At 35.0% G+C, this 12605-nt stretch overlaps 1 protein-coding gene and 1 long non-coding RNA gene across 4 annotated transcripts; both read right to left on the bottom strand.

Annotated features, from left to right (window-relative positions):
- Positions 1-664: 664 nt before the first annotated feature.
- LOC105125827 (uncharacterized) lies at positions 665-2114 on the bottom strand. Its single transcript, XR_842296.1, has 3 exons — positions 1454-2114; positions 1189-1374; positions 665-1052 (listed from the first exon to the last, which is right to left on the bottom strand). It is a non-coding gene; the product is annotated as an uncharacterized LOC105125827 (long non-coding RNA).
- A 4424-nt stretch (positions 2115-6538) lies between these two features.
- On the bottom strand, positions 6539-12255 carry LOC105125826 (potassium transporter 4). Of its 3 annotated transcripts, XM_011026460.1 has the most exons (9): positions 11896-12255; positions 10470-10710; positions 10140-10385; positions 9550-9600; positions 9154-9414; positions 8918-8970; positions 8707-8821; positions 8362-8616; positions 6539-7896 (listed from the first exon to the last, which is right to left on the bottom strand). In XM_011026460.1, the coding sequence occupies exons 1-9, from the start codon at positions 11938-11940 to the stop codon at positions 6806-6808; spliced, it is 2358 nt and encodes a 785-aa protein (XP_011024762.1). In that variant the 5' UTR covers positions 11941-12255; the 3' UTR covers positions 6539-6805. The 3 variants fall into 3 exon arrangements, with proteins under 3 accessions (XP_011024762.1, XP_011024763.1, XP_011024764.1); XM_011026461.1 differs by lacking the exon at positions 9154-9414; XM_011026462.1 differs by lacking the exon at positions 11896-12255 and having other exon boundaries at positions 10140-10351; positions 10470-10561.
- Between the last annotated feature and the right edge of the window lie 350 nt (positions 12256-12605).

The raw sequence follows: 12605 nt of genomic DNA, 5'->3' as shown, positions 1-12605 counted from the left end.
TTTGATTTCACCAAAGTAAATTCCTTCCTTTTCTAAGATTGTTGCTGAGTTAGTAACAGCACATTGTCCACTACAGTTAATGGCTAATAACTAGGAAAGTTAATAAAATAATGTGTGAGACATTTTATTAAATACCTTGTGTGTTCGTGTTCTTCAATACTCAGCACTGTTGTTCTTGGTTGTGTATCCCTTCACCTACATAAAACACAGCAACACAATTCATATAAGTGGTATCAGAGCTCTCTTAAATCTTACAGGACCAAAACCCTTTTTTCAAAATCTCAAAAATGACATCCAACAACCTACTTTTAAACTCCCCCATTATTGTTCACTGGTGAAAACTACCACATTTGGTTAGTGAAGATGCAAGCCTTTCTTGAAGCTTATGATCTTTGGGAAATTGTTTTCGAAGACAAACCGGTAACTTCCTTACCAACAAATCCCACCGTAGCTCAAATCAAGTTTAGCAGTGAGGAAAAGGTAAACAAATCCAAGGCAAAATCAATCATTCAGAATTCTGTGGTAGAAAGCATTTTCTATAGAATTATAGTATGCAATTCAGCCAAAGAGGCTTAGAACAAACTAAAAGAAGAATACCAATGCAGTGACAGAATAAGGCAAATACAAATGCTGAATTTGAAGAGAGATTTTGAGGCATTTAACATGCAATATTATGAAATAATCTCCAAGTATTCTGATCGAGTTTCACTAATTATCAACAACATCAAATTACTTGGAGAAGACTTTCCTGACAGCAGGATTATGGAGAAGGTTCTTGTAACTCTTCTTGAGAGGTTTAAATCCAAAACCTCCTTTCTGGAAGAATCAAAGGACCTCAGTAAAATCTCATTAGGTGAACTAATGAGTGCTCTTCAAGCACAAGAGCAACGAAGAACAATCAGGCAAGACAGATTGACTGAAGGAGCCTTTTATGTGCAAAAACAACAAGTTGAAAAAGGAAAAAAGTCACTTAATCTGAGAATTAAAGGTAGAAATGAAGGAGATAGCACTAGTAAAGGTTCAAAATAGAAGAAGTTTTCTCCATGCACTCACTGCAAAAGAAACACACATTCAGAAAAATATTATTGGTGGAGGCCAGATGCAATTTATGGAAATTGCAAGCAATCAGGGCACATCACAAAGGTCTGCAAGTTTAAAAATTCAGACCCAAAACCTCAACAAGCTCACCTTGCGAATGAAGTTGATACATAAGAGGAGCAATTCTTTGCTGTCACTTATTTCTCAATAAATGATTCAACTGATACTTGACTTATTGATAATGGATGCACACATCATTTATGCAATGATGCTGGAATGTTTAAAACCCTTGATGAATCTTACAAATCCAAAGTAAAGGTTGGCAATAGAGAATTTCTGAAGGTCAAAGGCAGAGGGTCAGTAAATGTTCAAACAAGTTCAGGTATCAAAATTATTCTTGATGTGTTATTCATACCTGAAATCAATCAAAATTTGCTAAGTGTTGGACAAATGATGGAGAAAAACTATTCTCTTTAGTTTAAGGATCATAAATGCACTATCTTTGATCCTTTTAGAGAACAAGTGTTCTGTGTAAAGATAAAAAACAGAAGCTTTGTTGTTAACTAGGATAAAGTATCCAATCATGCATATGTGAGTGCTACTCAGGATGTTTCAAATCTTTAGCATAAAAGATTTGGACATTTCAATCAAAAGGGCTTGTCAATTCTGAAACAAAAGGAAGTGGTTGAAGCATTGCCTACATTGAATGGTGAGATTCAATTATGTGAAACATGTCAACTTAGCAAGTAATCAAGGCCACCATTTCCTAAAGGGTAAGCATGGAGAGCCAGCCAAAAGCTTCAGTTTATCCATACTGACGTGTATGGACCTATGAAGACAACCTCATTATGTGGTAACAAGTATTTCATTCTCTTTATTGATGATTATACTAGGATGTGTTGGGTGTATTTCATCAAATTTAAGAGTGAAGTATTTATAATTTTTCAAACATTCAAAGCTTTAGTTGAGAATCAAAGTGACATGCTAATTAAATGTTTAAGATCTGATAATGATACTGAAGATACCTCAAATCAGTTTCTTGAGTTTTGCAACAGTAGAGGCATTGTGCACCATTATACTACACCATACACATCACAACAGGACAGTAATAGAGATGGCTAGATGTCTCTCACTTGAAAAGAAAATGCCAAACAAATTATGAGTAGAGGCAGTCAATACCTCTGTTTACGTGCTGAGCCGACTTCCAACTAAAGTACTGGAAGACAAGACACCATATGAAGGCTGGAATGGTGTCAAACCTGCTGTAGATCATCTTTGGCAGCATATGCTATTATCATATAGCTAAGCCAAAAAGGAGCAAACTTGACAACAAAGCTCAGAAAGAAGTTCTTGTGGGCTATGGAATAACAATCAAAGGATACATAATCCTTTCCTTATAAATATCAAAGATAATTCTCAACAGAGATGTGAAGGTTGATGAAGCAACCACATGGGATTGGGAACATCAGAAAAATATGATTTTTGATAATTTATTCACCATTCAACCTCAGTTAGAAGCTAATGAATCAATGGATGACTTTCCAGTTAGAGGCATAAGATCACTAAAAGACATTCACCTAAGATGCAATATGACAATTCTAGAACCAACCAACTATACTGAAGCTCAAGAATTTCCAACATGGAGGAGAGCAATGGAGGCAAAAATGAAAATGTTTAACAAAAATACAATATGACAGCTGATTGAAAGGCCTAAGCATCATAAGGTGATAGGTGTAAGATGGGTTTTTAAAACAAAACTCAATCCAGATGGGTCAATATGCAAACACAAGGCTAGATTGGTGGTAAAGGGCTATGGTTAGCAATATGGTGTGGACTACCTAGAGACCTTTGCTCCAGTAGCAAGGTATGATAATATTAGACTTCTCATTGCACTTGTAGCACATAACTCTTGGCAGATTCACCAACTTGATGTCAAGTCTGCCTTCTTGAATGGATTTCTTGTTAAAGATAAAGAAGATCATATGTATCTACTTAAGAATGCCTTATATGGGTTGAAACAAGCTCCCCGAGCTTGGTATGACAGAATGGACACACATTTGCTTCAACTTGGGTTCAACAAAAGCCAAAATAAAGCAACTTTGTATGTGAAATCCTGTGGTAACCATTTCCTAATTGTATCTATTTATGTAGATGATATGCTCATCACATAAAGTGAACTTGGAATGATCCAAGAGTTCAAAGACAAAATGAAGAAGATGTTTGAGATGTCTAGCCTTGGAATGATGAATTACTTTCTTGGAATGGAAGTGATACTTTCTTGGAATGGAAGTGATGCAATCCAGCTATGGTATTTTTACATGCCAAAAGAAGTATGCTTCAGACATTCTAAAAAGATTCAAAATCCATGATTGTAAACCAGTAGGGACTCCTATGACAACAAGTATTAAACTTAGCAAGGATGATGAATATGAAAAAGTGGATGAAAGTTTGTATAAAGGCTTAATTGGCAGCCTTCAATATCTCACAACAAGAGGACCTGACATATTATTTGTTGTGAGTATTCTTTCAAGGTTTATACATTCTTCAAGGGAGACTCATTTCATTGCAACAAAAAGAATACTTAGATACATCAAAGGTACCATTGATCTTGGTATCTTTTATCAAAGATCATTAGAAGAGGCTATGGAACTAAGAGGCTATATTGACAGTGACTGGGGAGGCTGTGTTGATGATTTAAGAAGCACTTCAGGGTATTTATTCTCACTCAATTCAGGTGTCTTCACCTGGAGTTCAAAGAAGCAAGAGACAACAGCTCAATCCACTACAGAAGCAGAGTACATTGTTGCTGCCTCTGCTTTCAACCAAGCAATTTGGTTGAGGAAAATGTTAAAGGATTTGGGACATGAACAAGTTGAAGCTACTAAAATCATGTGTGATAACAGTTCTGCAGTATCAATTTCAAAGAATCCAGTCTTTCATGAACGTATAAAGCATATCAAAATCAAGTTTCATTTTATTAGAGAAGTTCAACAATTTAATGAAGTGATGCTGATTCATTGTTCTTCTGAAGAACAACTTGAAGATATATTTACCAAATCATTACCTAAAGAGAGATTCGAGACATTAAGACAAATGATTGGAACTTTTCGTCAAAATATCAAGGAGGAATGTTAGACAATTGACATTTTAACTTTAGTGTTTCAGTTTGTTTAATTATAATTCAATCAAGTGTTGTCTGTTTTTCTTTTCTTTCATTTCTGTTTTGATTTTTTCAAAGTAAATTCCTTGCTTTTCTAAGGTTGTTACTGAGTTAGTAGCAACACATTGTCCACTACAGTTAGTGGCTAATAACTAGGAAAGTTTGTTAAGTTTTTTCATGTATTTAAAGACATGCAATTAATAAAATAATGTGAGACATTTTATCAAATACCTTGTATATAGTTCTTGTTCTTCAATACTTAGCACTACTGTTCTTAGTTGTGTATCCCTTCACCTGCACAAAACACAGCAACATAATTCACATCATCTCTTAAGTTTAAAAATTATATTCGAAACTTCACGACTTAAATTAACTTATTTTATTAAATATGATTTTTCCTTATCTTAAATTTTCACACTTATTATTATTGTTGTTGTTGTTGTTGTTTAATGCTTGTCTCTAGGAATCATGTTTAGGTTACTTATTTATTTTATTGATGTTGTATTAGCATATAAGTATTTTGTTTGTCTTCATGATTTTTGCAAGTTGAGTGAGTTATAACTGCAGGAGCATGATTGCTAAGTGTCTTGAGAAGACACTTGTTTGCACTCACTTCATTAGGAAAGTTTAAGGTCAAGCTAGGTATCACCTTAACGAACCCTCCTCCAAGTCTTCCATGTCCAATCTCCTATTACATTGTGATTAGACCATTAACCCCAAGAGAAGCCACTGAAATTGAAGATACGAGGGAGGAGGAGGATGTGTGTGTTTCAGTTCAGTTGAAGAATTGGGACATGTGTTTTTTCGTCAGTAGTTAGAAGAGAAGATAGATAGCTAATCACTGGAGGTTTTGGAGAGGTTTTAAGATAGCCTCAAATGTTTGGCATGGTTAATATCATAGATTGACAAACACACATGCCATGTGTGACATTAGAGTTAATTATAACTTAGTCCCTATAGTTTAACATAAATGATTGATTGGTTCTTGTAGTTTCATATAACATAGTCTCTATAGTTTAATATAGTTAATTAATTAATCGTTGTAGTTTCTAACTAGTTGTGGCCCCTTACTCCATTTCAGGGTATTTTTTTGTTTTCCGCATAAAACATGATGTGCAAGTGCAGCAAATGCATTTCGAAGAAGAAAAACAAATTGGTGATAAACTAACAGGATTAAATAGATTGGTTTTATTTTAATTAAATAAAAAATAGATAATAATAATAATAAATAGATTAAATTAAAAAAATAATGAAGATAACCTGAAAAGAAAAATCCAAAAGTAGACAACAATGTAGCTTAATTTCCTGTTTATTAAATATACAATGATAAAATTGAATAAAAAAAATAAACTAAACAAAATCAAGTCAAGTCAACTAGAGCTAGCAAAACAAATTTGTAATCTTGATAATTAGGTTCAAGCCAACATAGTTATCTTATCAAATCCACTGTTTGGATTATGAGATTAGAATAACCTAATAAAAAATGAAATAACTCACAAAACTTTATTTTAAAAAAAAAATTCTCAACTCACACTAACTTTTTAAATATGTGACTCGAGTTATTAAATTAAAAGCACCCTATTTGAAAAAATCATGAAACTCATTTCTCAATTAATCAAATGTTGAAAAATTAAATTGAAAAAAAAATTTCAATTATATAAAAGAATTAAAAAAAAATAGTAATTAAAAAAATAAGAATTAAAATTGAAGCACAAAATAAATTTTATATTTGATTAAATAATAAAATTAAAAAAAAATTAATTTAACAAAAGAACAAAAAAAACAATAAAAAAATAAAAATAAAAATTGAAATAAAGTCATCCATATTATTTGTTTGGACAAATCATTATTTAGTTGTAATATACTCACATTTAATTGCTCAAAATAACCCATTATCACGGGCTCAACTACATCAACATCACTCGAAGATTGTAAGAGTCTCTTGCACACTAGTAATATATGCCAATAATTTTTTATTTTTTATATTTAATTAAATATCAAATTACTTTTAAATTAATCTGAGAATAATAATAAAAAATATATTATAAAAGAATTAAAAACCTGTTAATATTAGTTTTAATTTTTTTGCTTTTAAAGATATTTAAATTATTTTATTATATTTTTTATTTTTTTATTCGATCAAATATCAAATTACCCTCATATAAAAATATAAAAAACCTATTATTATATCATCTTTTAAATGCATATTTTATTAACAAAATTATTTACGATATCTCAATTTTATATCCAGATTATTAGATCATCAGTCAACTCTAAAACAATATCTTTTCAATTTTTTTTAATGAAATGATATTGTTTTGGATAAAAAAAAAAAAACCAAACTTTGCAAATTTAATCTTCTTTCTATTATCATTTGGTTATTCCTCATGGAAAAACCGTGCTAACTCATCAGATGAAGACGTCCGCGGAAGGCTATCTGTACAGAAGGAAAGCTGTTTCATGGAACAACTGCTATAAGATAACGCTAACCCATACATATACTTTAATGTCGTCTGTTCCAGAACCATGGCCAGCATCGACCACCTCTACATCCACCCTTTCAAAGTATGACCAGCTGGGGTTAAATGGACGATAACGTCCAGGTGATTACACATAGTATATCATGCCAACTTCAATAAGGCTGATGTGAGGAATGTTCAGTGCCACAGCCGGGCCCCTGCAATTCTTCCGAAGAAATGAATACCCAATATCAATAGCTAGTTTTTTAAGGAAAGAGGAAGTTCTCCTAGCCTTCACATATGAATGCCCCATTATGTAGGCTGCCCCTGCTTCCTTCGCCTGGATCAGATCCATCAGCTCTTCCCTGACTGCAGGATCCATCCCGGGATTTGATGGCAGCTGAAACCTGACATGGCACCTTCTGATATGAAGATTGTCATCGTCGTAAGCAGATTGCAAGCTCTGGAGGGTTAAAGATCTGCTGTTTTGGATAGAGTCATCAATGCTAAGAAAGTCTTGCTCGGATACTATTAAACTCAAGCTAGATTGGACAGGTCTGGTGCTCATAACAGCCATCCTGCCATCAAGGGATGAACTCTCGGATGAAGAGAACTGTGGTTGTTCAACTGCTTCCATCTGAATGAACTCCGCTATGCTCTGTATAAGCATGTTCTCAAAGTCACCATCATCCCTCTGGATGTCCTTGTAACCATACCTCACTATGCACCTATACATGCGATACGGTCTTGGGCATACTCTACCAATGAGGAAGCGTTCTTCAGGGGAAACATATGGAACAGGAACTGATTTGACACAAACAAAAACTAGAACCTTGTGAAATGCAGGGAGATTTGTTACAAAGTGTGAGAAGATTGCTGGAACTCCAGTGGCCAATTCAGAGTATATGAGACCTATTCCCGGTACACGGACAATGCCAAGACTGGGGCCCAAGCCTAGTAACCATTTCAATGAAACTTTGTTGTGCAGATCAAAGTTGTACTTCTTGCGAGTCCCATAATGCCAGATGTACATAATGAACATAAAAATGGCGGAGAGCACAAGAGGGGCCCATCCTCCCAGGGGCACTTTCATGAGGGCTGCAGACAAGTAGACACCCTCAATGAACCCAAAGAACAGAAGGAAAAGCACAGCCAGAATGACACTCTTCTGCCAAACGAAGATTATGACAAGTGCCATCAGAAATGTTGTGACAAACATAACTGTCATGCAAGCAAGTCCTGGGAACCAACAAATAAACATGATCACTACAAATATTCAACCATGATCATATGCCTAAAAAAAGATAGTCATTAGCCTAATAAAAGTAAGTAAACGGGAGAAAAGAATGTCTTCCATGCCTCTGTTGACAAATCGGCAGAGAGACTTATCCAGCAACTACAGCCACAATATGACAACCCAGGAAAATGGACATGCATTGTCCTAAAAAGTTCAGAAAGAATCACCAGAAAGAAAAATTAAGAGGCAGCGAGCAGTGACGAGAGCATTTCTATCTAACTTGTGCAGCTGAACTCCTCAATGCTTCACATATAGCAATAAATTGCACAGCTGAACTGAAAATCTTATTTCTCTTAAATGCGGATATGGCTATACCAAAGGGCATAATTACATATATTTGCCACCTAACCATCAGATGATTGAGGGAAGGAATGACATAGCATGATACAGATAGAGGAATGGCTTACCATAAGCATTTCCAATCAAAGTTGTGTCTTGAAATCCAACAGTTATAGCAAGAGTAAGGATCATAAGGATCCAGTTTATTTCTGGGATGTAGATCTGCCCATATATGTGTTTCGAAGTGTGAACAACTTTAACTCGTGGAAAACATCCAAGGGCATGGCATTGTTTAACAATAGAGAAAGTGGCAGTGATAACAGCCTGACTCCCAACAATAGCAGCAAGGGTGGCAATAATGCAAAACGGCCAGAATAACTTGTCTGCAATATACAATTACGCACCAAATTAAACCAGCTCCAATAGAACAGCAAATTTCTGGAATAATTGTTACTCAATGTCATGTTGAATACCAGGTATCGAGTCATAGAAACTGTTCGGAATGGATTTGGGATTTTTAGACAGAAATGCAGCCTGGCCCATGTATTGTACAACTAAACAAGGGTAAATTACCAATGCAAAAGCAAGCTGCACAGGCAAGAGCATCATTAAATTTATCACTTGGAAATACAATTATAAGTAGCACCTCAGTCATAAACAACAAAGTTCGAGTTTTACACTCACCCTAATAGATAAGGCAGTGAAATGACCAAGATCAGCAAACATTGCTTCAGTGCCTGGTGAGACCCAGATAATTGTTGGTAATTAGTGCACTGACATTAGTTATGTACAGAACTAAATCAGTTATTTCATGTTTGGAGAACTGAATAGTTTTCAACCAAACTCAAAATGAAAAGTGACAATCGTATGCAACAAGCCAGTGTAAAATCATGCAAGGTCAATGTCCAGATCCAACATACCAGTTATGGAAAGAAGGACCCCTCCAAGTGAAATCCAACCTTCTTTACCAGTATGGTTGAAGAACTTTATAATGTAATGAGGCGACAAAGCATGAACAATCTTTGGGTTCCAATGTACAATGTTGTACAGTCCAATGGACAGAATTGACACCAACCAGATGATTACAATTGGTGCAAACATAAAGGCTACCTTGTGAGTGCCACAATGCTGCAGAGCAAAGAGGCCGACCAAAATGACACAGGCGAGCAAGACAAGTTCGCCTACCAAGAACAAGAAGCATACTTTGTCCAAAATGAGTATTACAAAGCCGTAAAGTGTAAAGAAATATTAAAATAATAGACAGACATCATAATGGAAATGTTGAAAGGACAAATTGGTAAGAATAACTAATTTACCATTAGTCAATTTATTGTTAGCTTCTTGCAGCCCAGATACCGCTGACAAAACTGCAACCACAAAACAAATTTGATATATAAATTTAATCAATGAACAAACCATTGAAGTCGAGAAGGGAAATGTTTATATTGCTACTTCTATGTAACAAGTTTCTGCAAGGTGAAGTAATGAAGAACCTGCTGAAGAATAATTCAAAAAGTCATAAAAAGAAAAGAGAAAAAAAACTTAAAGTTAACAAGAATGCAGAAATTAAAAACCCCTACCGCCATCAGCACCAATGCCAGTTGCTAATGAGATGACTAATGCCCACATAATAAAAGAAATTGAAGACATGTATCTGAGTGCTAGACTCCTTATTCTGAATTTGTGGGACTTTCATTAAATTAATTTCCAAACCAAGTAAATAGTTATAGCAAGATCTATAAAAGGTCTTCCCTGCTTGTACATGCCTTGCAAGATAGAAGAGACAGCAAAATATGGAAGCAAAAAGATTTTCTTACAGCATTTCCACTGCTCAAAAGTTGGCAAGGACATGACACTTGTGCAGTTTCGGAAACACATACTTACTAGTAACTTAGCAATGCATTACCAGATATTGCTGGAGTAAGCACGCCATCACCAATGACCATGCTAGCACCAAACAAGACGACAATAAGTAGGGCAGTCCGGAGCCTTCTGTGCTTCTCCAGAAATCTCTTCAACGGAGAGGAGGTCATAGCCTGTGTTGAAGGGCCACACTTGTAGGATGAGAGCTCCTCATCAGCTGCTTGTTGATTGGGAAGTAAGCTCAACTTTGCATGCCTGCAAAGCAACGAGTAAAGAGCAAATGTGCCGCCTGACATAAATTAAAGTGTATCAGAAAAAGAGCATGGAATTAAAATTCATGTGAGAAAAATTTGACAGGGAAGTTTTGTCTCACCTTCACCATTGTCATCTGCGCTCAATACGATACAGACATACTTGATCAAAGGTATCAATGTAAAGGTCCAGAAAATCAAGGAAAATGCTCCAAATATTACTTCCTCAGTCTGGTGATTCTGCAACCTCCCAGAAAATATGTTTGTATAAACGTAAAGAGGTGAAGTACTTAGGTCTCCATACACTACCCCAAAGCTTTGATATGCCAATAGTAGATTCCTGGATAGAGTTACCCATGAAAGCTGCAAAATCATGCAAGTCAAGCTATGGCTCAAAGTCAAGGAAAATAATGAAATTTTAGCTCCATAAAAAACAGTACTCCTGTTTAATTTACTTCTGATGCCAGGAAACACAACCAGCCTGAATTGAGAACTACAGGGAGGCAACAAGACTTGATGGAAAGCATGAGTGGCACACTTTGATTAGGCACACTAAATAAAAAAAAAACAAAAAAAAAAAACCATCTCTTTTCATTTATGGGTTTTTATCTAATGATCCAGGGCATAATCCTGGACGAGAAGAATAAAAAAAAAAAAGAAAAAGGAAGGCTACTCCCTTGCTTGATTTTTATTTTTACTAAATATTCTTAGTAATCTCTATGTTTTCAATTTAATCGATCACGTTACTCACCTGACTTTGCCATTGACTAAAATTATTTACGCCGAAACCATTGAATAAAAAAATTTCTGCCTCTTTATACATAAATGTTTAAAATAAATGATTATCAATGACTATGATGTGACAAAGAACTCGACCCCTAACATTTGCGTTCTCATGATTCAGCATATATTTTAACACAGAAGCATACAAACACAACAATCCAGACATCAACCTATGTAAACCGTTCGTATAATGCTTTAAAATAAGAACAAAGAGTAAAATATCATATCAGGTAGGGGGAGGTTTCAGTTCTTGACTTCGACAGCGAAAAATCCATTCTTGCTATGCCAAGAGTTAAAAATCACATTGAAAAAAGAAGCTTATCTCACCAACATGAATAAAATAGAAAGAACTAATCAAAGGGCCAACGAAACACACAAGAAGTTGACTAAATAAAAGAAAAATAAATCATTAAAACCAACTACAGTAGTTGAAAAGTCATTTGTGTTTTATCTTACAAAACAAAACAACATATAAAAACATGATAATACAGAGAGAGGGGCTGTTTGATTTCTGACAGTCAAACTCACTGAAATCCTTCAAATAAGATCTCAATGAAACTGTATGATGCATCCAATCCATCGATTTCACTGCTAAATCTTTACACAATCAATTACAAACTAACTTCCGTTTGAAAACTGCAACAAAAATCATTTCCCACTTCCTCTCTTTACGCTTCTACTGATGATTGCTCAAACTATGAATCATATATAAAAACAATCAAGAAAAAAGATAGAAAAAATGAAATAGACAGGGAGAGGAATAACGTGAGCGGGATTAGGATAGCGTTGAACTCCAGATTGTGCCTCCATTGGCAGATGCAAAGCAGACGTGAACCTTAAGGAACTCCTATCTCTTTTTCTTTCTCTCTCTGTATCTCTCTCTCTCTGTATCAGCTTCTGAGAGGGGGTCTGGTTTTAGTGGAGCTCAGAAAGGAACAGGCAAGACACAACTGCCTAGTATTATTATCATTAACCTTAAATCATTATTGTTACTATTATTGAATTTAATGTTCGAAAACTCAATTATATTTTTTATAGACTGATGTGATCTCAGGGACGACAAATGTTATATTCTGGATTTGTGATATCAGGTATCATCGTCATCTCCTCCTCCAATTTTCAAACTTTCACTTGATTCTTGTTTTTTATGGTTCAATGTTGTCAAAAGGTTTATCCCTTCGCACGGGTTTAGCTTGTCATTAATTAAACACGTGTGAGCTGGCTGCGTCCATTTGGTTAAACTAGTTAAACCTAGATTACTTTCGTCGGGTTCATAGTTTTTAAACCTGGCTCAATGGCTGGTCCGGTCCAAGGTCCGGGTTCTGGGTTTTGACCGGATCACCGGGTTTTGACCGGGTCGAACAGGTCGGTCGGGTCAATTTCTATTTTAAAAAAATTCAAAACGACGTCGTTTTAGTAAAAAAAAAAAAAACAAAAGTCAACGGGTTACTATCGGGTTTTTGGCCGGGTTATCC

The sequence above is a fragment of the Populus euphratica genome, unplaced genomic scaffold (assembly GCF_000495115.2).
Source record: "Populus euphratica unplaced genomic scaffold, PopEup_1.0 scaffold58.1, whole genome shotgun sequence".
In the NCBI taxonomy this organism is placed as follows: domain Eukaryota; kingdom Viridiplantae; phylum Streptophyta; class Magnoliopsida; order Malpighiales; family Salicaceae; genus Populus; species Populus euphratica.
This window is presented reverse-complemented; position numbering and strand designations above follow the sequence as displayed.